Raw genomic sequence first — 26,439 nt, 5'->3', positions numbered from 1 at the left:
ATAATATGTAGTTTTTTCCTTGACACCTGATGTAGTTTCTCTGCCCAGCACCCCCTTGACTAACTAACTTGAGTGTTTCAGACTTACCTCTATAAAAACAGAGCTAGTTCTAATAAAAACAAACAAAATAAGGTTAGTTTTAAGGGTCCACTCATAGAAGAATGTAAGTACAGGTGCTTCTGCCTAATCTACATGGATTTAATGGAGTCTGTGCAGACTGTGTAGGTTAGTGACACTAATTTCATTCCAGGGTTGAAGTGGGGTACACTAGCCACCTTTTCAGTAACTTCAAAACCAGCAGCCATTTCACCAGCAAAACTTCTGTTTCCCAGTAAATAAATTGCTGTGCAGGCCTATGAGCTTGGATTGCTTTTGAACAAGGTGTGAAGAAAGTTATTTAGAGTATTTATACAGCCCTGGGTAAAGGCTTAGCATTAAGCTGGCTTCTCAAATATAATTTTACTTTTGCTAAAATAAAGCCAGTACACCTGACTTACTATAGCTGTTCCACCAAGCATGTATTGATAGAAACTGCTAAAGTTGTTGTTTGCTGTTGGATGGCAATAGCTTCTTAGGCACTCATTTCTTACAAGTTATGTTCTCCTTTTGTCCAGCGTTGTTCTCTTCTGAATCTTTTCCAGATCTGTTCACTTCCTGCTAGGCTCTGGTGACTGACAGCCCAACTGCCTTTGACATATCAGGCCTGTATTGGTTGTAACTTTCTTCCAAATTTCTTAGGTTTTCATGATCTGGTCCTGAATTAACAATATGGCATATCACCACGTTCCCTCGGCCAGATTTTCTTTCAGTGGGGGGGAGGGGGGGGAGTTTGAACATTACAGGCGACTTACAATGTTTCGAGTTACAATGTTTCGCACTTACAATGTTTATAAATTAACACCCTGTTTCAACTTTATGATGTCAGTTTTAACTTTACAACACTTGATCCAATGCCAAGGCCACACCAGTGAACAAGTTAGCTGTGTCGCTCATCTCCCTGGAGAACATCTGTCCAAACTTCCTTGGACACTTTCTTTAAGAAAGCAGGCAAGATTCCAGAAAAACCTGCAGCCAGGACTCCTGAGAAGACTCCAGCCAAGAGCCCTTCAAAAGTCCAACCAAGAGCCTTTCAAAAAGTCCAGCAAAGTCACCTCAAAGAAGTCCTTCTGAATCAGTGTGATTTCTATTTATAATATAAATACATTAATGTAGCTATATTACTCATTTATAATTGATCAAGTACAAAATTCTGGGGTATTTTTGGTGAAAATAGGGCATCGGGCCTTGGTTCAGGGACCAACCCCCCACTTACAACATTGTTTCTTATGAGAAAATTGGTTTCGAGTTGCAACATTTCAACTTAAGACGCAGTTTTCAGGAACCGGTTGTATCATAAGTCCGAACTCTGCCTGTATTCTGTGTCCCAATTTTTGGTTATCGTTGTTCTGATGGTATCAAAAAGGAAACTTTTTTTAGTATTCTCTATCCACAACTTTTTCTGCCTCAGCCAATGAACTGGTGTTGCTTTCCTGTATCTTTGTGTCTTCTTCCTGCCTTTTTTTCAGTAGTGTTTTAAGGTATGCAAATTATGTTCTATAATTAATGCAGATGTTTCGGGGCATAAGCTAGCCTCCAGTCCCCCTTGTTAGCAAGTTGCTCTATAGCTGTCCTGGATAAGAGCTACTGAAACTTATGTATGGCTTCTTATATGCACATGCTAGTGCTGACCACTGTTAGACTCTGGATACTGGAGTGGATAAACCTGTGGGAGCCAAGCTTTTTGGCAAGAATGCCACAAATTAAGTCCTGTGCCCTCCTGGGTGCCACTCGAATTCCCCTCCCCTGCCTGATCTACTGCTTTGTCTTCTCTTCCCTGCCTGATCCACTTCTCTGTTTCTCTTCCTGCCCAATCTGCCACTTTGCTGCATGCCCCCTCTCTGATCTGTTGTGTACCACATGTGCAATCTGCATGTTGCAGGTTGGCCACCCCTAGGATAGACCATCCATCAGATCAGCGTGGCAGTTTGTGTCCCTACCTCTTTTTTTAAAAGTAATAAAGGGAATGCTGTGTTTTTGTGTGTGGCAGCCCCTGTAGAAGGCTGTTTCCTAAGGACTTGAGCTGGCCTAATTGCAAACCCTTTTTTGGGGGGAAAAATAGTAGTGTTGCAGAGTACAGATATCTTACCAGATGCACATGATGCAATATTGATTAAATTTTGAAGACTTCTGTAAGGCATGATTCTTGTAAATGCAAATACAGAAGAAAAAAGGGACAGCATTCTCTCAAAGCTGCCGCCAGGTGGGCTCTGACTGATGCTGTGCATCACATTTACAAATAATGTACAGTAGTGATTCCCAACTAAGGTCCTAGGGCATCCTGGGGTGCCACATGATCTTTTGAAATAGGGTGCCTGGAGGTGTGAGGAGATAATTACAAACTCAGGCTCCTCCATGCCTGGCCACTGCCTCCACTGTCTGGTCCCTCTGCAAGGAAATAAGCACTAACAATTAGTATAAATTTGTTTGTTCTTAAATGGGGTGCTGTTCAATTCCTAAAAGTTGTGGAAAGTGCTGCAAGTCTAATGAGGGGAGCCTTGAGTCTCAAAAGGTTGAATCAGGGATGTAAAGTGATTTTTGCTCCCCATTCCCATGGGCTTCACCTTTTCGTTATGCCTCTGCACAGGATCTGTGCCTAATGTTTTACTTGCCCACTGGTCACTGTTTGCAAGTGGGCAATCAGATTATTTTTTTGCAAGGTTAGCTGAAGGACATATATTGATTTCCTGGTTTTGTGATTTTTGGGATTGCATTCCTTCCAGTAAACTAAACTTTGAGCTTTGAAGAGCAGATGAAGCAGAAAGTGTGCATGCCTTTAACTGTTGAAGTTTTAAAGCTAAGTTGATAGAAAAAGCTAAACGGAAGTTGGTACAACTGTTGTACATCGACAGCTAACACTGTGTTGTTAAGAAGTATTCTATTTTTGCATGTATGGTAGTGTTTGTACTTGCAGGATGCTAATAATAAAGCAGCATTTCAACTGTTGTGAAATGCCTTTTTATTGTGTCACAGTTAAAACTGACTTGTGTGTGATATATATAGAAAAAATAGAATCGGAATATATGTAGAATATGAATAGCTGGTACAACTGTTGTATACCTACAGCTAACAGTTTGTGTTGTTTAAGTATTCCATTTATCTTCTGTATAAGTCTGTATACATGCTATTAGTGCCCACTTGCTAACAGTGACCAATGGGCATGTAAAACATTAGGGACAGATGCTGTGCTGCATCTCAGAAGCATAATGAGAAGGTGCAGCCCAGAGGAATGGGAAGCACAGATCATTTTACGTCACTGATTCTCAACCTTTTTAGACTGAAGGCTCCCCTTGTTAGATTCAAGGCACTCCACACACTCACACTCTCATGTATATGATCTGAAACTCAGTAAAAAGACAGGGTAATAGAAAAGAATATTATAGCCTTGACTCAACAAGTACTACAGATATCTACATTTGTATAAGTACATGCTTCAGTATGTTGCTTAACTGCAGTCTAAGTAAGGAGGAAACTGTGTAGAGAGAATGGAAGAGGCATATATATATGATAGGAGAGTGATATATAATTGTCTGTAGAGGATGGTAAGTGGTTGGGGAGCATATAAATTGTGTAGTACATCTCAAGAAGTGGATGATATCTTCTGTGCATCTGTGACTGTAGCAGATGATAGAATTCTGTGCAAGTCACTGGTGAGAACAGTTCCAGTGGTGACTTCTAACAGTCTTTAGCACAATAGGAGCCAACCCTTTTGGCAGGTATGCCACAAATCAAACCCCATGCCCTCTTGAGTTGCACTCTGATCCCCTTCCCCTGCCCAGTCTGCTACTCTGTCTTCTGCTCCCTACCTTGTGCTCCCCATCTTATCTGCTGCTGTTTTCTGCTCTCTGCTGTATCCGACTCTGTGTTGCCTACTCCCTCCCTAGTCTGTTGTGTGCCTTGTACACAGTGTGCGCACTGCAGGTTGGCCATCCCTGCCGTAGTAGGCTTCTCTCTTCCAGTAGGATGTTGATTTTTAAATTCTGAATCAATCTAACCTCACTGATGGGTTGATTCTTTTACAGCTAACAGCCTTTGGCACATAGATAAGATACTGAAGGCCAGTTCAGTTAAATAGGTGTGGAGAAACAGCTGTGTTTAAAAACTGAATGTTAGGAGTGTGTCAGTGTATGGGAGACCTGTTTTCTCATGAAGGGGTTAAATGGCCTGTGTTTTGGCTGGGTGATTTAGGAGCTTTTCTCGATGCCCTTTTGCCTTCTAGTGCTTGAACTGGTTCACTTGGTTGCAGTGCTTACTACCTTTGACTGATGAGTCCCCCTTCCTCCACCACCCAGCTACTTCAGCCTCCAAGAGGCTGTCTTTTCTCTTTTATTCTTTGTTCTTTTTCATCCTCACAGTTTCTTTGCTAACTGTCTTTTTTGGTCCCCTCTTTCACGCATCTTCCACTGTCTACTGTACTTCCTGTTATCACTGTGTTCCTTCTTCCTTTCTACACCCTTCCCTCCACAGTGCACAAATCCAAAGGAAAACTGTTTCAAACAGTCTTAAGTTTATTTCATCCTGTTCACTCTTCATCACATCCCATGTTGTCAGGAGTCCACTATCCTTCTGGGAATTATGGTCCTGCTATCCTATCCCATGCAACAAATACTTTATTTACTTGATTTATATCTCTCCCCCCCTCCCCCCCCCCAATAGAAAAAGCTCAGGGCGACTTGCAATAAAAACAAGATGAGTCATAAAAATGGACAACATTAAAATAAAATAAGCAATATGAAAATACCCTGTGATTGCTGATCCTTCTTCTTTCACCACATGGACCAGAACTCTGGGAGTTATGATCTTGCTGGACCAGTGATAAGATGACCCAGGCTGAGTGGCTATGGAAGCACTGAACAAAACGGTTACACAGAAAACTACAGTTAGGACATTAGGACTGGAAAATGACCTCCTGGGCCATCAAGTCTGTCCATTGGATTCACAGGCAACCAGCTTTCCAGAAGGGTCCAAAAGAAAGTCTTCCCTGACCCCTTTTAAAAGCCAACCACAAAATGCTCTGTAAGTAAAACCTCTCAACACACAACAGGTAAAGAGCAATACCAGCATATTGCTACTGCCTTGGCAGGAAATTGGTTAGATTAAAGTATATTCAGATGATGCTGGAAAGGATGCTACATCCAATACTACAGAGAAAGAGGGAGGTGGGTGGTGGAAACCTGATTGTCTATGGCATACTAACCTGGGCAAAAATTCCTCCTTGAAGCCAAATAAATGGGTTAGTGGTTTAGGCTGCATGGAAAGTAAACACACTATTGTTTGAGAGCAAGCATTTACTTTATTTACTATTGATGCCTGACTTGATAGCTTCTGGAGTAAGTTTTCACCTGAAAAACTCATCAGAGGAAAAAAATGCCTTGAGTGAAAGTTCAGTAAAGCAGTGATCAGGTTATGCTGGTTGTTTGCATCCTATTTCTCAGTTATCTTCTCTCGTATTAAAGGGAAAAAACAAAATGTTAGCTTCTCTACACAGCATGAAGAACTTTGCTAGTTCCAGAGATGAGCTGAATTCTTTCTGAATAATGGAACTAGCTAAATATCATGGGTTCAGGTCTTTTCCAAATTTTGTAGGGAGAGATTAACACTCTAGTTTATCTAATGCAGTGATTCTCAGTCAGGGTGCCATGGCACCTTGGGGGGCCCTGGAGATCCTTTCAGGGGTGCTGCTTACCACTGTTAGGTTTACAAACATGATTTACAAGATAAACCCATAGATTTCAAATAGGAATCCCTGACTATGGTTTTCCTGAGCTCTTTGCAATAGAAAAAGTGTTCTATTATTTTTCCATAGTTAAAAGTGAAAATAAGAGCTGCTATTTTCCAAGGGATATCTCGAGTCTATCCAGGGGTGCCTCAAGTCTAAAAAGCGGTCAGGAAGCATTGATCTAATGAGTCCTGCTTTAAGCATGTTTTGAAGAACAAAGTCTCTCTCAATTACTTTCAAAGTTAGATACTGGAATAGATTTTCTTTGGCCAGGATTCTTATTTGTGGAAGATTGAGTTCAAGAATTGTGGTGTTGGAAGGGACTCCAAGGATCATGTAGTCTGACCTTCCTGTAGAGATGTTCTGTGGAACAAATTGAAAACTTCATGTCTGTTTTATAACAAATTAATATCGTAAGCAAGAATCATGATCAAACAGATGTATAGCTCTCAAAGGGAGACTTTGTCTCTGATCAGAAGAAAAGTAGATTTTCTCGCAGTAATCCATTCTCTCTGCTTTCTGACTCATCCTTTAGGATTTGAGCCTCCCTCTGGATCACAGTCCCACCCCACTAAATGAAAGAATCTTTAGAGTTTGAATTCCATAATCCTCAGACTTTCTTGAAAATGGATGGGTCCGGCAGTTTTCTGGTAACCATACTTGTTGTTATTGAGCTCATTATTGGGGTTACTGCTCCCTTTAGAGGGGCAGGGTAAATTAGCAGAAGGGACAGTGCTCACAGCCTGGACAACTTTTCCTGGCTCCTGGTCTATGTGCAGTGGTGGGGGCTGGCTGGGGCATAGTGCAGGGCGCCCTAACCAGCAGGCAGCCTCTGCACCGAGGCACCCTGTGTCACAGGTGCCGACTCTGTGGGTGCTCCAGGGCTCAAGCACCCACCAAAAAAAAATTAGCAGGTGCTCAGCAGCCACAGACCCACTTGCAGATGCTAACCCCCCCCCCCCCCAAAACCAAACCCAAAAAAAGCCCAAAAAGAAAACTGTGCTTTACCAAAAGAAGCAGCATGTGACTTCAGCCTTGCTTTGCAGAGTCTGTAAAGACCAGGCACTTCAGTGGGGGTTTTTTGGGTTTTTTTGCTGCTTTTAGCTACAGCTGATTCAATCAGCTTTTAGATACAAGTGCCCCAAATTCCCATTAAAACGCCCAATCTTTACAGACACTACAGAGCTGGGTAGAAGTAACACACTGCCTTTTCTGGGCTGCCTGCTCCCTCGTCTCTGCATTTGTCCTGGTGGACGCTATTTTCATGTGCTATTTTTTTTCCAAGGGTTGTTTTGTTATCGGAAAATCCTGGTAGTAAATTTTGCTCTTGCACCAAAAATTAGTATGGTTTAATGGGCAATGTGCAGTTTGTGGTGCTACAAACCACATGTGCTTTGATGTCTGGACACACCCTGGAGGTGAAACCCTTATTCCTTTTGAAGTCCATCAGAGTTTTCCTTTTGAATTCAGTGGGGATGTGATTTCATCCAAAGGGAGAGGGAGAGAGTGGCATTGATCTCTGAGGAAGTAAAAATCAGGGTGAAACACGACTGCAACAGAAGATTGGACAATACTTTTAAATTCATTGCTGTAGTTATAGCATGCTGTAATCCCTTCAGAAGCAGAGCAATAATATGTCCACCATTTGTACTACTTCAGTGCACTTGGTGCACGTGTGGAAAGGAGTACATTTAATTTCATTCTTGCATGAAAATCTATGATTTTCTTAGATTAACTATGATTATGACAGAGCTTCTTCCTTTGCTTGTAACATTTAGTTGTGCAGGTCCCTCATAATGCTCTTTGTTTTGATAAGGTAGCCTTGGTCCCCTGTAGTTTTATAATATTAACCTCCTACAGGAGGGTTTCATATGTAATAGCCCCTCTGCTACTATTCGGTCCCATTCTGCTGTGTCCTCCAGAGATGCTCATTTGCAGCATAGTAACAGTGTTACTGGAGCAGTGGAAGTTAAATCTCAATTTTCAGCCTGCCTTAAATGTTACCATTTCGGCATCTGTTGTTATGACAGATTGAATTGGCGCTGATGAGAGCCCAGGTGTCTGCCAAAATATCCAGAACGGAACATCATTTTTTACACAACAGAAAAACTGATATATTTTAAAGATAAAAGTCTAAATTGAGGTAGAGGAAAGGGGTGGGGGGAACAGCAAATGGAAATGTCTGAGAAGTGTGTAATGTTGTATATAGGTATACATAAACAGAGAGAGAATCACCAGCTAACTGCGTATGTGGGAGAGAAGGAAGGGAAGCACACAAAAACAGATGAGGAAGCAGATCAAGATGAAAGATGTTAAGTTCTCCTTGGGCCAAACCCATGCAGCACTTCCACAGCCACTAATGGATAAATTTGGCTTATGTATTTTTTCTGGTGGTTTCAAGTCCAATTGAGCGTTTTGCCCTTTAATGATATAGTTTTTATTACAAGAGACTCAACATTCTTTGTTCCAATACATAAAATTAATACCTAAAATAAATAAAACATGAGACGGTACATACAACAAATACCAAAAAGGCCAAGGGGGTGGGGGTGGGGAAGTCCTCCTGTCTTTCATCCAGGTTTCCTCTGGGGATCCTTAGTTGACCAGTTCTGGAAAAATGCATGAAGTGGACTTAGTCGCCACCTCCCCCCTCCCCCCCCCCCCCCCCCCTCCAATTTTGCCATCTGTTGTATGTGATCATCTCTTTCTCAGCCAGTTCTGCCAGTCCATTATACCTGCTTCCTTGCCTTGGGGGTGCAATTTTATTTTGGTATTGTGAGAGCTTCCAATTACTTGATGCAGTTGTCTGCTTTAAAATCAAGTAACTGAGCATTTACAGTTGCTGTTTATTTGTATCATTAAGTAGGAAATACTGGAGTAATGATGCAAACCTGAGGGGTGTATTGTTGTTTTTTATCTTGGTGGGCTACTGAATAAGATGCATGCGGCTCCCACTTGCAGAAATGTTTTATGTGCCATATATTCTGGTGGTGATGATCTTTTCTTAGAACTAACTTCCTCTGCTTTTAAGAGCTTCCTTGAGGCTGTGCATCTTCTTATGGTAGAAAGCTTAAGTAGATCCAAATATTGTAAATGGTATCTGTGAGCTAGCTTTGAGTAGAGGGTTAAAAACAGGATTACATATTTTGGGGTATATTCTTGTTTTTTTCTGACTTGGCAGATCTATAAGTAGATATATAAAACAGGTTCTTCAGTATATCAGTGACACATACCCTTTCTCCACATAAGTTTAGTGTGCGCTTTTCTGTGAAGGATGGACAGTCAGCGTGGTTTCCTATAGGCTGCGTTTCTAAGAAAGCAGGGCTTGAGAGCCTAGTTTAAAAAGTTATTTTGTTACATTCTCAGTCCCTTTTCTCATGTGACTCCTAACTGGAAAAAAACACATTTTTGTGGTTGAGAAACTGCCATCTAATTTTTCTTCTCTGAATATATAGTTTATATTTGGCACTTCACCTCACTGTAACAGTGAAGCTGGTCCTGCAAGTTTCACCTCTTTGCTCTCCCAGCCCAACAGTGAGACCCTTCTCCAGGACAGGGCCAAGGAATGAGTTACAGAGCTTCAGTGGTGACTGACTGCCTTTTCCCTTCCTTGTAGCTGAGGCAAGGTGTATAGACTCGATGGGGTATCATTTGGCCAAAACAAAAGGTAGGCCTGCTCTGGGCTTGTCTGTATTTCAGGAATGGAAACTTTTGAATTCTGAAATAAATTTAGAAGCATTTATCTGCTCATTAAATGAAGACTGCATTTGGCTTTTTCATGAATTATCTTCAGTGCACTTCATTAAAATTTCCTGTTTAGTCACTGATTCTTATCTGCCTTGTTATTTAAAAACCAGTGTTGGCCATTCATAGGTTAGGCAGGGACTGGAAATTAAAGATCCTTAGTAATGATTAAATATTATGAAGACTTGAAGACAACTGAAAAAAATGACTCCTTTGAGTTCTGTTTATTTTACTAAGCTGTAAGGCCTGGGGTATTCTGGGTAAGAGACATGTGTGAATGTTGGGTTATTATTGGGTGCTCCACAGTTGTTAACATGCTTGGTAATAGTGTGTGTTGAAATCGCTGGTTCCTTCAAGAGCTCTTTTTGCTAAGATCATAACTTTTATTTGCACCTGAAAAAAGATGTTAAAAATCCTGGGACTCTTAAGTAAATTTTTAATGAAACTTTTAATGATATAAGTGTCTCAGTTCAGTCCTCTATAGTACTGTACCAACCAACGGGAAGGGAACATTTTATTTGGGAGCAGACACATGCCTGATACATATTGTAGAAAACTGTAGTTGAGATAGGTTAAGAGAATATATTACCAGTCTCTTGCTCCAGGAAATGGAAACAGGCTATTTCTGATGCTTGGAGTTCTTGGCACTTATGTTTTCTGGGGGCGGGAAATGTACATGTATGCAACCCGACCATTTCACCAAAGGAATGGTCCTTTGAAAAAAAGATATAGCAGTCTTTTAGCTGATAAATTACTCAGCTGTACAATCCTCTTGAGCCATAGGTGTAATTTGCATTCACCACAATTTTTACAACTTTTTGAAATCACTGCAGAATACATTTTCAACATAGTGAAAAATCCTGGGCAGTAAAAGCAAGAATTATTATTGAAATGTGAATGTGAGGTTTGCAGGAACCAGGGAGAGGCGTTTCCTTAGCAAAAAGAAACATTTTTAAAATTTGTGTTGTGTGGCTGTTAGGTCTCCTAATAACTTGCTCTCTTGTATATGTTGTTTTTTTTAATGAGTAAAGAAAATTAATCTTAGAGACCTGTAAAATAACAACTTTGAAATGGAAAAATCTCACTTGTAGTAACTGTAAACTTCTTCAGAAAGACTGATTAATAGTGTGACAAACAAGATAAATTGGTTAGTACTAATCTTGGAAATACAACCCCTTGGAGGCATAGATCCACAAACTAGAAAAATTGAGCCCACAAAATTTATTCTTTTCCACCACCCTCTATATCTTTTAAACCTTGCTTTAATTTCTGGTAGACAGACAGAGTCACAAATCACAGCTTTTGGCTCTTGAGTCTTGTTTATTCCACATGAATTGCTTTTCAGATTTGTTTCCCTTAGAGGAGAAAAATGGTATTAATATTATTCATATGCAGACTTCTCTTGATGGTGGGTGTGCACGCACGTGTATGCACATGCATGCTGGTGGGAATTCTCAAATGTAAGTAAGATGTATTGAGAACATACTACATTTACAATTGTACATATTAATATTAACAGTCTGTATCATAGTATAAAACACTGTTGCTCTGCATAGCTAATCTAATGAACAGTACTATAGAATCAGCTTTCAAGATCAGCGTGGCATCAACTAGAGTAGACCTGTCACTGCGGTTCTGTACTCAGATTGATTTTTAGTCCCTGTGAACTTCGCTAGTTGGGAAGTTCCCTTATAATGGAGTTAAGAGCTGTTGGCAGCGGTTTCTCCTTCAGTCAGACCACAGTCTGAGTAGCTCCTAGATCAGAGACGGCCCGCAGGTCAGATCTGTGCAACCAAGCACTTCCATCTGGCCAGTGTGCAACCAAGCACTTTCATCTGGCCAGTGGGGCCCACCAACAAATTGTGCCCCACCCACAAGAGTGGGAGCGAGGCACCCACATGTACACCCCTCGAAACGTACCCTATTGTGCCTCAGTCCCACCCTTGTGGGTGAAAGGGCCCAGCTCAGCCAGCACACGGCTTCTGGGCAGGGTTGGAGCTGCTGCAGCTTCTGGGCCTACTCTGCTTCCCCGGTCTCCTGCTGGCTCCAGGCAGCAGGTAGGGAAGCAGCAAGGGCAGGGCTGCAGCTGGGCAGGAGCATAAACTGTGCACAGGGGGAGGCAGCGGCATGGAGCTTGGGTGGGCTGCATGTGGGTGGAAAGCTTGAGGGAGGACAGCGTGAGGAAGGGTGGTGGGAGTGTGGGGACCCCCTACACACTTCCCCCCACCCCATCCCACCCCCACAATGGCATGCAGCCTGGCAGGCGGTGGCAGCAGCAGCAGGCAAGGGGAAAGGGGCACTCAGGGGGTTTGTGTCTGGCGCAGGCGACCAGCAGGGCATAGCTCCAGCCAACACTGCACATTGCAGCAAGGGGCACAGCCTCCACTGTGCAGTTTGTATTGCCAGCACTCCCCACCGTGAGCATGCAGCCCCTGCATTCTCACAGCACGAGGGAGAAGTCCCAGGTGCTGGAGCCAGCTGCCTTCTCCTGGGTGGCAGGTAAGGCAGCCAGCTCCAGTGCCCGGGACTTCCCTCCTGTGCTCGCTGAGTGCAGGGAGCACCAGTGATACAGACTGCCTGGTGGAGGCTGTGCCTCTCACCACGATACACAGCACTGGCCAGAGCTGCGCCCTGCTGGGCACCAGTGCCTGCGTTGGCCATGAGTGCTCTGAGCGCCCCACCTGCTGCTGCTGCACCATGGGGGGGAGTGTGGGGATACCCACACCCTGCCCCTACATCCACCCACATACACAGAACCCCCAACATACCCTATGCCCCCCACATCTCCCCCCACACCCTACCATACATACACTCCCACATCCCCCCCAGAAATGCACAATATAGAAGACTAAGAATTTGTTTTTGAGTTATTATGTAATTAACTCTATATACACTACGCAAAAACAAATTGTGACAAAAATATTCTTGTAACGAAATTAAAATATGCTATAGTCTGTGTTTGATTTTTAATGTATGATGTGGTTTTTTTCCGGTTTTAAGATAGCACCCCCCCCCCCAAGTATTTCTGGGGGGCAAGGGGAGGGACTGCTGGTGGCAAAGAGCAGGGGTTACGTGTGGGACTTCTGGTCTCAAGATGGTGGCCAGGGCGTGGGACAACTGTCAAGGGGCAGGGCTATGTATGCAGCCCTCAACAGCCCACCAAAACTTGGTAAGCGGCTCTCTACCTGAAATAATTGGTTGCCCCTGCCCTAGATCAACCTGTCCAGAGGCCTTTTGCAGAACCTTATGTACTGATCTGCATCTACTGATGCACCCAGCTATGCCCATTAGCCCATTAAAGGGGAGTTTTGAAGTTTCAGGGAGTCGAAAGAAAATCCAGACTGTTACCAGTAACCCCCATGGGATGGTGAGAAGGGGTAATGTGTATGTTCTCACTAGTGCAGGCTGATCCATGCCAACTCTGCTCCTACCTAAACAGTGTTGTAAAGACAGGTAAAACCCCTCACTTCCCCTAGACTGTTTGATGTATATGTGCAACCATTAATGCTATTACACCATCTGACCCAGTCTGATATCCTTTTGAAGGAAACTCAGGTTCAGGTTCTCCAGGGCCTTAGGGCACCTATACACAAGCAGCGAGGCTGCTCCAACATGCTGTCATTACAGTACATTGGAGCAGGCTCAAATAATAGAGACTCCAGTGTCACGTGTATCCGCATCCCCGCGCTGAAAAATAGCAGCACAGGCACTTCTAAGCTCTTTCAACGAGCTTTAGTAAAAGCGCCCCCATTGCCATTTTCAGTGTGGGGATGCTGATGCATGTGATGCTCCAGGCACTTTAATTAGAGGGGCTCTCAGAGACACTCTAATTAAAGTCCCTCACCCCCACTACCAGAGAATGTGCGTAAACCCCCTTATTTCCCAGATGATTTTCTTGTGTTGTACATGGTGGTAGTGGGGGGTTTTCCCCTCTAAATAGTACAGAAAATAAATGCTGGAGATCTAGATGCTTATGAGAGACAAATGAGGGCACCAAGACACTGTAGCTAGTAATAAGTGAGCAACCAGTCTGGGGGGGAAGAGCTGCAACACTACATTATTTCTGAAGGGCTCTCCACAAAATGCATTTACTTCTGCTATGCTTTCTACTATGGTATAATTAAAATCATTCTAAAAACATTTACATTTAGCAGGGCATTGTGTTTTATTCCTGAACTTTCCAATTTTAATACATGATCATTTCCTTTGGGAACGAGAGAGATGTGAATATAGGCTGTTGCCTTCTGACTTGTACCTCTGTAGTATGTGTCAGTGGTAATTACTTTCTCTAAACATCGCACGTGGGTTTGTCTATAGGCACTATTGGCAAAATCCCATGAGAGAAGAATGCAGGTATATTAATATTGTTATTCTGTAGGCCCTCTGGAAACATGTATATTTATAGCTATGGCCTTGTACACACGTTAAGTTTTTTACTAGGCAAATTGCCAAAAGCATGCGGATGTTCAAGATTTTTCTTGTGGACCAAAAGTGTCTGCTGTAAGAGAAAAATAACCTGACAACAACCAGGTAGAAACTCTCCTAGGAGTGGTTTCTCCGAGGAGACTGAGCATCTGCACACTCTCCCCTGGTCCCCGGGAGAAGTGGAGACAGGGGAAAAGCAGTTACCCCGGTCTGGAGAAAGCATAGAGGGCAGCTACTCCTGCCCATCCTGTAAACTGGGATAGGAGGGGAGGAGCAGCTGTCTTCTTTTCCCCACCTGCTTCTTACGCTGGAATCCCTGGTGCAAGAAGCAGATGGGAGCTTTGCTGCGCCACTCTGGGAGCTGAGCACGGGGAGTGGCGCTGCTCTCTGTCAGCCTCCCCTTGAGCTCTTCTTCCTCGTTGCTTTGGTGCCCAGCTGAGCAGTGATTTTGAAAATCCATTAGGGCAGAAGCTGGGCTCAGGGGAAGCCTCACGAGCCAATTCCTGCCCTGCGGTGCCGCCCTTGCCCTTTCACCTTACCCCCACCCTCTGCTCAGCTGTGGAGTAGCAGGGGCAAAGCCTCAGTCTGCTCCTTACAGGGAGTCCCAGATATAGGCAGAGTTTTGGCATGAGACTCAATTCACTTGGCTGCCAGGCACTAGTGGGAGCAGCATTGAGAGTTACCTGTCTACTTCTCTCACCCAAGTCCTGGTGTGAGAAGCAGGCAGGAGGCTTTGCCCCATTGCTTCTGTCCCCTAGGAATGGGAGGACTAGGGCAGCCCATGTTTTCCCCAGGCTTGGATCACTCTGGTCTGGGGAAGGTGTAAGGAGTAGGGGAGAGGGGGGCAGTTGTAGACTAAATGTCTGTATTGCTCCTTTTCCCAGAATCATTTCTATTGCTAGAAATAAACGTTTGTACGTGGCCTATATCTATCTCTACTTCTATTTCTATACTGAGAAGAGCTGGTTGATAGTTTTTCAGTGGGGCGGTTTTCCATTAAAAATGTAGTTTAATAGGAAGCAAAATGTTTCACAGGAACATGTCTCCTATGCAGATTTTTGATGGGAACAGTCTAAATGAATCATTTTGATTTTCTGGCCATGATGTCAAAACATTTGTTTCAGGGTCATCCTTTCAGTTCATTGGCTTATTAAAACGTAATATTTTAATATTATAATCATAAAGTCAAAATGAAATGTTTGATCTTATAGCTAAACAGTTTTATCTAAGCAATTGAATGTTTTGATAGTTCTGAAATCATATCTTTGGAATTCTTGTTTCATGGGAAATGTCACTTTTCATTCTGTTTATGAACAGTGTTTTTCATCTAAAAATGTTGAAAGCTTCTTCAAATCAGCAGGTCCAGCTCCTGACTAGCTCTGTTGTGAAGTGTGCAATGTCAAGGGAGTATAACCAAGTTTAATGAGGCAATATTGATGGATGACAACCTGCATATAAATTAGTCTAATATAAATGTGGAGATCGGGTTTGAAAAAATAATCCTAACACTGTGAATAATTGCTTTTTGCAACACTAATTCCAGAGTACACAAGAAGAATTGAGCCAATAAGTAAAAATGACCACATCACAATTCTTTCCCTGACTGGTGAATTTTATTTTACCCAGAAGCATTTCAGTGACTTTAAACGTTTAAAAATGGAGCTTTAAAAAATTGATTAGAAAACTCATCAGATAGAGCTTCTAGTCATGAGTGAGGCAATTACCATCCTTCAGTTCAGGAGAGAGATTGCTTAAGGACACTATCATTGAGTCACAGAAAGTATTTGTACAATAAAGTGAAGGGTAAAGCAAATTAAAAAACATAGTAAAATGGCAAATCTTCAAGAGGTTATTTGAGACAAATCCTTTTAGTAAATAGGAATTCACCCCAAATGTAGTCAACAGAACACATGCCAACCAAGGCAGGTAAGAATTTGTGTTGGAAGTAGGAAGCCTATAAAAGAATCAATGTGTTTTTTGGTCTGTGGGGTGTAGAAGAATAACTGAAAAAAGAAAATGCAGAGATGCTAAATGACTATTTTGCATTCATTCTCAGTAATGGGGATGCTGTGACACTATCAGGTAAAACCTTATCTTCAGGTAATAAAGATGAGAAATTCTTGGGGACTGAGGTGTCAAAAGAGGAGGTGCTACAACAAGTTGATCTATTAAATAGCAATGAATCCTCATAACCTTAAAATCCTTTGAGTTTATCACAGAAACTCAAGAAGGGGATAAGAAGAATAGATAGCTACATTTCTGTCAGGATTGGAAAATATTTGTTGTTTGTACCAAATGGATATAGTAAAGATGCACATACAGGTACACATACTCTGCTCAGCATTTACAATCTAATTTGAAACAAGGTTGTACAATGAGTATGTGTTAAGGGAGAAAAGAAGAAGAGAGCAATGAAAACATCATAGTTACAGAAGTTAGTACACAAATTGATCTGAAAGCAGTTCTAAACATTAAATGGACAAATCAACCAGTCTTTTCTTCCACAAAAGCTAAAATGAGAACATCTGGACAGCATATAGACTGCAAAGCATATACATTTCCTCCAGCACTTTATTAAATGATTGGGTTAGGAAAAAATGTATCATGACGGCTGGTTGCTTTCTTAAAAAAAACCCACTACTGAGAATAGATATTAGACTCTCCAGGCTGTTAATGTGTTCCATTATAGCAGTTTCTATGAAATTTTTGTATTTATCCTAACTCCCGGGCCTGTTTTTAAGAACTACAATTGGTTCTACCCTAGCCTAATTGTGACTTTTCTAGCAGGGCCAATTGCCAAGATATAGCTACCTTAATTTTTAAAGTAGGCCAATTAATGAAGTATCCTAAACACAAGAAGTAACTTTCAGAAGTTGAACTTATATTTCTCTAATATAATGATTAATTTTAAAAGAACAAATTCATGTATATTGGGTTAAATTATTTAGGTTACTACCACCTTTTTTTGACTGAAATTTCATTGTGCTTCCCATCCAGAGGGCTGAACCTTTAACCTGGCCAGTTGTTTTTTCCCCAAGACTCTTGCAATGCATAGTATAGTTGGCTCACTAACCGGATTCTATAAGCTTCTAGCCTGGTTACAAAATACTGTTTGGCTCATACTACAGATATTTCAAAATGGGTCTCCTAATTTGCTTGTATTTCATAGATTTCATAGACATTTGGGCTGGAAGGGACCTTGGAAGATTGAGTCCAGCCCTCCACCCGAAGGGCAGGAAGTCAGCTGGGGTCATAGGTTCCCAGCAAGATAAGTATCCAATTTACTCTTGAAGGTGTTCAGTGTAGGTGCTTAAATCACCTCTGATGGCAGGCTGTTCCAGACCGTTGGGGCTTGGACAATAAAGAAATTTGTCCTTATGTCCAGCCTAAAACGGTCTTGCAGGAGTTTGTGACCGTTCGACCTCGTCATCCCATGGGGTGCTCTGGTGAACAGACGTTCCCCCAGATCCTGGTGGTCACACCTGATAAACTTATAGGTGGCCATCAGATCACCTCTGAGCCTGCGCTTTTCCAGGCTAAAGAGCCTCATAGCTCTCAGCCTGTTGTCATAAAGTCTGTTTTCCTGACCTCTGATTTGTGCCACTGACTTGCCAAAACAGGCTTTTGTTTAGTCTAACAGTGGAAGAAGTGATGCTAAAAGTTGTTAGCTTTTATTGTACCAGTCTGACCTTTCACAGCTCATTAGATTACAGTGCTTTATGCTGGAGGAGATCATGCAGTAACCTCACACTTGAAATTATTTCTGAAAAAAGAGAGTAAATCATGGGGAAGGGTTTCTAACACAGCCCTAATCATTCCTAGCTAGATATACTAGGCTTTCCGCTGCAGCAGTTTCTATTTTGACTTCAGTTCTGCTCTTTTGGTGGTGCATTTATACTTCCTTGGTCTGTACTCTATACATCATGTAGATCAGGGATTTTCAACCTTTTTTTAACAAGTGTACCCTTTCTGTCCCAAAGTTTCAGCTCATGTGCCCCTTTATATTTTTTTTCTTGTTTTTAAGTCAAGGCAGGGGGCAGATTGAGCAGCTAGTCTGGGGATTGCAGGGACAGGGGGAGGGGGGTGGCTCCTGCTGTTGTGTGCACCCTGGGAGGACATGGGGGCATGTGCCCCTTGATCTGCATGCAGAGCAAGCGTGGGCTGATGCTGTGGGGGGGTGGAGATCAAGGCCCCAGTAGTGGGGGAGGGGGGCTAAAGCAGGGGCAGGGGCACAGGGAGGTGACTTCCACCACTACGTGTGCCCCTGGGAGGGCATGGGAGGCGTGTTCCCCCAGATCAGCTTGCGGGGCACAGGCGGGATGTAGTCAGTGCCAGGCTCTTCCTGGTAGGGGGCTGAGCCGGGCTTTACTCGGGGTGGGCGGTAGCAGTGTTGGGAGGGGGAGTGGGGGGGGGGCAACAGCAAATTCTGGAGTGGTGGCAACCTCCCACTGTAGCTCCGCTCCTCTAGGCCCTTGCGGTGAGGGAGGAAGTGGGGATGGGGATGGGGCTGGAGCAGGGGCAGATGCTGCCAAGGTGGGGAAGAGTACGGGTTGGAACCATGAGCAGCTCATCTGGAGGGTGCAGGGGGGGCACACACCCTGGGAGGGCATGGGGAGGCATATGCCTCCCGATCTGCATGCGGGGTGGAGTGGGCTGGGACTGGGGCTGCACTGGGCCCTTCCTAGTGGGGGCTGGGCTGAGTTGTGCTTAGGGTGGGCAGCAGTGGCACTGGGAGGGGGCTATGGGAGGGGCTGCAGCCACCCCATAATTCGCCTCCTGAGGTGCATGCAGCAGCTGGAGCTGCCACCCAACAGCACCCTCTGGACAAGCCACTCGCAGCTCCATCCCTCACTCCACCCCAGCTGGGCAACACCTGCCCCTGCTTCAGCCCCAGCCCCACTCCCTCCCTCACCGCAGGGACATATGGGAGCAGGGCTATGGGGTGGAGGCTGCAGCCACTCCAGAATTTGCTGTAGCCCTCCAGTCCCCACTCCCAGCGCCACTGCTGGGAAGAGCCTGATGCTGCCCCAGCCTGCAGTGGCAGCCTGGCCCCAACCTGCCCCACACCACCCTGCCCCACCCTGTGCACAGATCCAGGGGCAAATGCTCCCTATGCCCTCCCAGGGTGCGTATAGTGGTAGGAGCTGCCCCCATCTGTCAGTCCACTCAGTCCCGCACCCCACCTTAGCTGGACAGCCCCAGCCCCACTCCTTCCCCCATGCCCCTTCCCTCACAACAGACTTGCCAGCCAGACCAAGCTGCTCTCCACATAGCCAGGCTGCGCTCCTGGCCATGTGCAGCTGTGCGCATGTACACGGCAGTTATTGGCCACATCAGTTCTATGACCCTTTTAAGTACCCCTAGGCGTATGTGTTCCCCTGGTTGACAACCACTGATGTAGATCATTGGTGCCCAACTTTTTTGCTCTGTGCAATAGATGAGCATAGATTTCATAGATTGCATAGACATTGGGGCCTGGGAGGGACCTCGAGAGATCATTGGGTCCAGTCAGCTGGGATCAAGTGACCCCAGCAATATATCCACCTGTTTTTGAAGGAGTCCATAGTAGGTGCTTGCACCACCTGTGGGGGGAGTTTGTTCCAGACCCTGGACACATGAACCATAAAGAACTTTTTTCTAATATCCAGTCCAAATCAGCCTTCCTGGAGTTTATGGCCTATAGACCTTGTTATCCCTTGGGGGGCTCTGGTGAACAGATGTTCTCCCAGGTCCTGATGTACCCCTCTTACGAAGTTGTAGGCTGCCACCAAGTCCCCCTGAGCCTTCTCTTCTCCAGACTGAAGAGTCTCAGGTCCCTCATCCTCTCCTCATATAGCCTTCCCTCCAGGCCTTGGATCATATAAGTGGCTCCCCTATGGACTCTCTCAAGCTTCTCCACATTCTTCCTGGAGTGGGGGGCCCGATACTGGACACAATACTCCAGTTGCGGTCTCACCAGGGCCGAGTAAAGCGGGAGGATGACTTCCGTGGTTTTGCTTGAGATGCATTGATGGATGCATGCCAGAGTTTGGTTAACTTTGCCCGCCACCACATCACATTGGTGGCTCATATTCATCTTGTGGTCAATCAAGACCCCCCCAAACCCAAAAAGTCATGGTGCTAGTAAGCATAGCACTGCCAAGCCTGTAAGTATGCTGAGGGTTCTTCCTACCAAGGTGCAGCACCTTGCACTTCTCTGTATTAAAGGCCATCTGGTTTTGGTTGGCCCACCTTGAGAGCATGTCCAAGTTGGCCTGTATCCCCAGCCTGTCCTGCAGTGTGACGGCCCTCCCCCATAAGTTGGTATTGTCCGCGAACTTGGCCAGTTTATACCTGACTCCGAAATCCAGATTGTTGATGAAAATGTTAAAGAGTACTGGCCCAAGTACCAAGCCCTGAGGGACTCCACTGGTAACACTGCACCACGTTGATTTGCTTCCTTCAACTAGTACTCTTTGAGTCTGACCCTGTAGCCAGTTGCCTAGCTATCGGACCGTATGATGATCTAGGCCACAGTTCCCCAGCTTAACCATGAGGATGTCATGGAGAACTAGGTAAAAGGCCTTCTTGAAGTCTAGGATCTCTCAGGGGCGCAATACTGTCGGTATTCTTTTTCCCACTTCCCACATATCTAAAGAAGGACTTTTTGTTGTCCTTGATCCCCGTAGCAAGTCTAAGTTCAGTTTGTGCCTTGGCTTTTGTCGACCACTCTCTGCAGGTATGGGCAAGTGCACAGTGATCTTCTTTGGTAATGTTTCTTGTTTTGCAGCTGGTGTAGGCTAATCTTTTGAGCTTAATGAGGTCCAACAGTTCCTTATTCAGCCATAGGGGCTTCCTTGCTCATTGACTGCATTTCTTGTGAGAAGGGATGGCTTTGTCCTGTGCTTCAAGGATTAAGTTTTTGAGCGATGACCATTCCTCGTATACTCCCTTTTCTGGCGGGGGTATGGCGTCTGATTGCCTGACTGACGTGTTCTCTCAGTTTGCAGAAGCTGGCTTTCCCAAATTTAAAGACTTCTGTTTTACTGAGGAGTTTGCCTGTTCTTCAGTGAACTAAGAAGGTGACTAACTCATGGTTACTGTCACTAAGTTTCCCCTTGATCTGCGGATTGCTCACCAGGTCCTCCCCTTTGGCCAGGACCATATCCAACAATGCCTCTCCTCTAGTCGGCCTATAGACCTCCTGGGTTAGGTAGAGGTCATCGATGCAACTTATCAGATTTGGCCATGTGATCATCCCAAGAGATGTTTGGGAAGTTGAAGTCTCCCATGACAATCAAGCATCAGGAGTGTGACCAGTTCCCTAATGAATTCCCGATCTAGGTCATCCTCTTGGGGGACGGGGGGGTTGTTATAGTAGACAAGTAAGTCACCATCCCCATGTTCTCCTTCTGTCTTGACTCAGAGAGTCTCAAGGCGTCCTTCCTGGTTTGGAAAATCAGTTTGCAGGGAGGTGAACTGATCTGTGACATAGAGAGCAACACCCCCATTCCTCTTCCCCACATACTCTCCCGTATACACACTGTAACCCTCTACTGCCACTGACCAATCATAGGTGGAGTCCTACCAAGTCTCCGTAATTCCTACAAGGTCATAGTCATTGTCATATAGGAGAAGAGCCAGTTCCTCATGCTGGTTTCCCAAGCTCCTGGCATTTGTGTACGGCAGTTAAGTCTGCCATATGAAGCCCAGTGCTTCCCTGAGCGGACCTTTCCTTGGGCTGTTTCCCTTAGGCTGCCCAAGTTATTGGTAGTGCAGCTGACATGACCTGGGCTAAAACTGTTAGTAGACCACCCGTCTTCCAGTGGGGGAGCAGCGTCAAGTCAGTCCATGGGTTGGATTCAGTTGTGCAGGGCTGGCACGACCAGGACCCGCCGGGGGAGCAGTAGGAACGGATTTTGCTAGAATATCTTTTTCATTATTGGTAGCAAATCTATCTTGCATATATTATTCTAACCAAATATAAATTGCTAACAAGTGTAGTTACAGAACAGATTCTCCAGCAAACTACAAATGACTGGAAATCTCCATGAAGTAGATCTAAATTATAGTTGTTTGTTTATACTCTTCTAACTAGCTTTTCTGTGGTGGTGGGACCTGAAGTAGATGGTCTTCTTAAAACTTAGCAGGTTTTTGGGTAATGTCATTGTCCTCTCTTACTGCTGTCGTATAGCAGACTCTGGAACTATGAAGTCCAAGCCATTTCCCTACTTGGTGTTATATGTAGTGCTGTGTGACCACGATGTCTCAGTAATTATATTTAGTGTTACAGCTGCAGAGCATGTCCCAGTGTTTTTGTGTGTTGTACTCTACAACCATCTGCAGTACATCAAGCATTTCTCTGATCATCAGAAGTGTTTTCCTATTGTTCAGAATAGGGAAGGAGTGGGGTATGTGATTGTGTGCATCACCATGCTGGCCAAATTCTGTTATAGCTCATGGACCACTTCTATTCCTGGCTCCTTCTGAAACGGGAGTCCCTCTTTCCACTTCTTCTCATTATCGTAGGCCAGGCGTTTTCAATGTCTTTTAGTAGGTGTACCCCTAGCAGCTGGACACGGAGCATGGGGGGGGGTGGCATGTAGGGATATTTTTACAAAAAAAGTAGAGTGGCAGCAGCGCAGGGTGGTGGGAAGTGGTGGTGGCCATCACATGCAAGCTTCCCCCCGACCTTCATCTGGCTAGCTGGGCAGTGCCTGTACAGCCCACAGAGGGATGCTGCTGCTCTGTGTCCCCCTTCCCCCCCGGGCTCTGTTTCTAGGAGGCGGTGGCACAGGGTGGTGGGGGTGGTGCTCGGTCCCCACCTGCCCACATGTACCCCCTAGGGCCCTCCCAAGTACCCCCAGAGATGCACGTACTCCCAGTTGACAACCCCCATCTTAGGCTTTCTGCAGGGCCTAACGACTCATGGGAGCTTTCCATTATCAGCTTCCTGTAATTCTAGCCCCTATCCTGTGAAGAAGCAATTTGGACCTATTCTCCTGGTTTGCCCAGGATTGGCTCAGCTGGAAGTAGGTGGGCCTTTTGCCTTAGTGGGACCTTGACTTACTTTACTGGAACCCTCAGGTCCCATACTTCAGTGCCCATGTTATTACTATGTATGTATTTGATTTTAAACAGGTTGTTTTGTGTGGGAGATAATGAAATGATCAGTGTACACATTGAGGTTTGTTTGTTTTAATTTGGGGCAGGGAGCAAGCACTAGAAGTCTCTGCAGAAAAAGAAACCGTATAAAACATGTATTGTAAAGCTGTTCCTTTTCTTTCACTTGAACGGTAATTTATTGACAGATTCAAAATATTTATAAATAAAATATACTGAGATTTTCCTATTGGGGTGCAAACAATACACAAAAAGTTTTAAAAAAAGAAAAAAAAAACAAACAAACCAAAAACCCCCAACCCCCTCAAACCAACCATCAAAGAAAAACTCCTTCCAAATAAGTCAGCTATAAAGTAGATATGTACTATCCTTTCTCTAAACAGATGCCAAAATTTGCAACAATGAGAAAAATAGTAGCACCTGCTCATATACAATGCAATATCTAGGAAAAGGTAATCACAGATAATTGGATATTGATCACAGCAAGCATAATTGTATATCAAATGCCAATAAAAAGAGGCATTCCTCAGTAGTCCCCCAAGGGGACATCACTGATATGTTGTGAATATTATATGCCAGACCACTGAGAATTTGTTTTAGGCTATTATCTGTCCTGTTTTTAAATGCCTTCCAGCAAAAGGGGGTTAGAATTTGTTTTTATTATTTTTGTTCCCCAACAGTGATGGCCCATATTCACATTGTGTACATATATTGTCTGCGGCTGGTTCAAACCAAAACAGCTGACCTGTGTCAGAGGTTGTACTTTGCTAATGGAGTGCAAATGGAAGGAATATATGCTTTCAGAACAGATGGGTAGGCGTTCGTTCCATGTTGTTGCACTGAAGCTCTCGCTAGCGTTCAGCATTAATAGGCTTCTGTTGGCCAGAGTGGTTTTTTTCATTTTATTTTTTTTCAAAATTTAAAAAATATTTTTGTATTTACTGTAGGGTCCCCTCCTTTCTTCTGTAGGTAGACTCCATTGTCACAGGTAGGATCACACATTTTTCAACCTGAAAAAACTTAGTTCTGGAAGTATTGTTTGGAGTAGGATGTTTAACTGAGAATTAATCTCTGTAAATGATTACTGCATTTTATAGATTTACTTTTGGTAAACTTCCTCCTTTGGATAGTAAAAGTTCTGTGATGTGTATCAAAAAGCTTCAGTTTCTATATATTAAGTACAAGAATGCGAATGAATCACAAGCTGCCAATCTTTTTGGTAAATTGATCTTAGATTGTTTTCCTTTTTCCTGAGCGTTCAGCTCTCAAGCTTCCACTTCAGTCTTGTCTATCAGGTCTCTTTTAGCTGTTTTCCCTGCAAGAAATACCATGCCAGTATAAAACCTGTTTATACCAGTGTAACTGCATTCCCACTAGTATGATTTTGCTGCCTCAGTGACACTGGAATAATTAAAGCAGTATATCTTTTGTGCATTGTCAGCCCTTAGCTGTGGGTTCTTCTGGTACTGCAAGAGCTCTTTAGAGATTACAGAGTAATAATCCCAGTAATTATTCTGTGCGTTCACTGCAGAAGGTAACATTAACCAAGTTGTTGTATCTTTTACAGTGGGGTATTAAATGGTAGCAATTTTCTATTTTTGGTTGCACTAGCAGAATTGCACTATTGTTCAAACAGTAAGTCTAGATAACAAATAAAAGCTGTTGTTTTTCCTCAAGCTGTGTGGTTAATTTTTTTTTAAATATTGTGAACAGCACTAATACATTTTTAATGTAATGGTGCTGAATCACAGCTCCTTGCACTTTTGCATATAGTGGTATACTATGTAATGCTTTGGTAAAAGTGTTGCTATTTTTCATTGAGAACATGCACATTTTTAATTACATTGCATTATCAACTCGAAAGAATCGTGTATGTAGCGAGTGGTGATAACTGCCTTCTACTCTAAAGCAGCATAATGGAGCAACAATTCAAGTTCCTTTTTGAAGAAGGCAGGGTTACATTACGATTGAGGCATTTTCCTGCATAACAAGACATTTGCTTAAAATTAAAATATAACCACATCTGTCATCTTAAGATATTTATATCATTCTGGATGAAACAGCAGAATTACTTAGCTGTAGCCAACAGTTTATTAATACTCATTAATAATTTTGTCTAGAATAGTAGAGATTCTGCTTGGTAATCAGAATCGCTGCAGCTTTGTGTTTATAGGGAGATGCTTTTTCAGGAATACCTGTATTCTGCCAGTCGACACGGAATATTACCATGTGGATGAGTGATGGCTGGGGACTGCTTTTTACCAAGGTAGTGTTTTATTCCAACTGTGTACACTCTGTCTCAAAAAAAAATCTTTTTTGCAGATGCAGTGCCAGAAGCAAATAGGACATCTGAGGCATTATAAAAGAGTGTGTTATAGCACACTGGTGCCATCTGATGGTAAGTTATCTCATCAGTTATCTTTTTTCAAATCAGCTCACCTTTCAGTCTCAGCCTTCTGAAAATAACAGCTAATAAAAGAAGTGGGAATGTGCATTATTCCTGTTGCATAGATGTATGTATCTTTGTTTCAGCAAGCACTTAGTTTTACAGCACAAAACTGGGGGTCAGGACATCTACCTCTGCCACTGACTTTTCAGGTGATTTTGAACAAGTCACTTTTTCTTTTGGGGCCTGTAAAAGTATTATGCTTTAGATAAGTCTTGTACAGTAAACGAATTTAAGACTTACTATATGCATTTCCATATTTGGCCTCTTATGAAAGCAAGTATGAGTTTAAATTGCATTTAACAAATATGACTCTTTTTTCCTCTTTTTCAGAAGTAACTATTAATTACAGACATGGTCTTCCTGTGATAACTATTATGTTACCCTCAAGAAAAGAGCGCTGCCAGTTTACTGTCAAGCCAATGTTAACAACCGTGGGGACCTTCCTGCAGGACATACAGAAAGAAGATAAAGGAATCGAGAAGGCAGAAATCTTTACAAATGGTATTTATTAATATTGTATTAACACTGTGGTCTGTTTATAAGAAACTAAGGTTAGATCTTTCTTTTTGAGGAAAGAGCTCCTTAATCCCCAGCTGCCTGTGCCCTGGTATGCTTGCACCTAGCTGCAGGCATTGCTGTTAACTGTCTGGGCATCCGGAGAGCCTAGGTTCAGGGACAGGTCTATAACAAGTGCCTGTCCTAGGGTGGTTGGTGGCCACTTCTGGCTCTCATAGATAGATTTCGTAGACATTAGGGCTGGAAGGGACCTTGGAAGATCATCAAGTCCAGCCCCTTGCCCCAGGGGCCAGGACGTCAAAGGATCCCAGCAAGATAGATGTCCAAATGTTTCTTAAAAGAGTCTAGAGAAGGTACTTGCACCACCTCTGGAGGCAGTCTGTTCCAG

The 26,439-nt window shown here is 43.6% G+C and overlaps 1 protein-coding gene across 5 annotated transcripts in view; it reads left to right on the top strand.

Annotated features, from left to right (window-relative positions):
* Positions 1-26,439, top strand: part of MCUB (mitochondrial calcium uniporter dominant negative subunit beta) — a 122,574-nt gene that overhangs the window by 80,454 nt on the left and 15,681 nt on the right. For 3 of the 5 annotated variants that reach the window (XM_090036709.1, XM_090036713.1, XM_090036712.1), the window contains exons 2-3: positions 25,409-25,484; positions 25,866-26,036. In XM_090036709.1, coding sequence (XP_089892835.1) covers positions 25,409-25,484; positions 25,866-26,036 — 247 coding nt within the window. Of the gene's footprint in view, positions 1-4,934; positions 5,113-6,390; positions 6,466-25,408; positions 25,485-25,865; positions 26,037-26,439 lie in introns of those variants that run through there. The other 2 variants (XM_090036711.1, XM_090036710.1) reach the window with 2 other exon arrangements.

This window comes from Crocodylus siamensis, chromosome 2, assembly GCF_052110815.1.
Source record: "Crocodylus siamensis isolate JL-2025a chromosome 2, ASM5211081v1, whole genome shotgun sequence".
Taxonomy (NCBI): Eukaryota; Metazoa; Chordata; order Crocodylia; family Crocodylidae; genus Crocodylus; species Crocodylus siamensis.
Note: the sequence above shows the minus strand (reverse complement) of the source record. Positions and strands in the feature narration are given on the sequence as shown.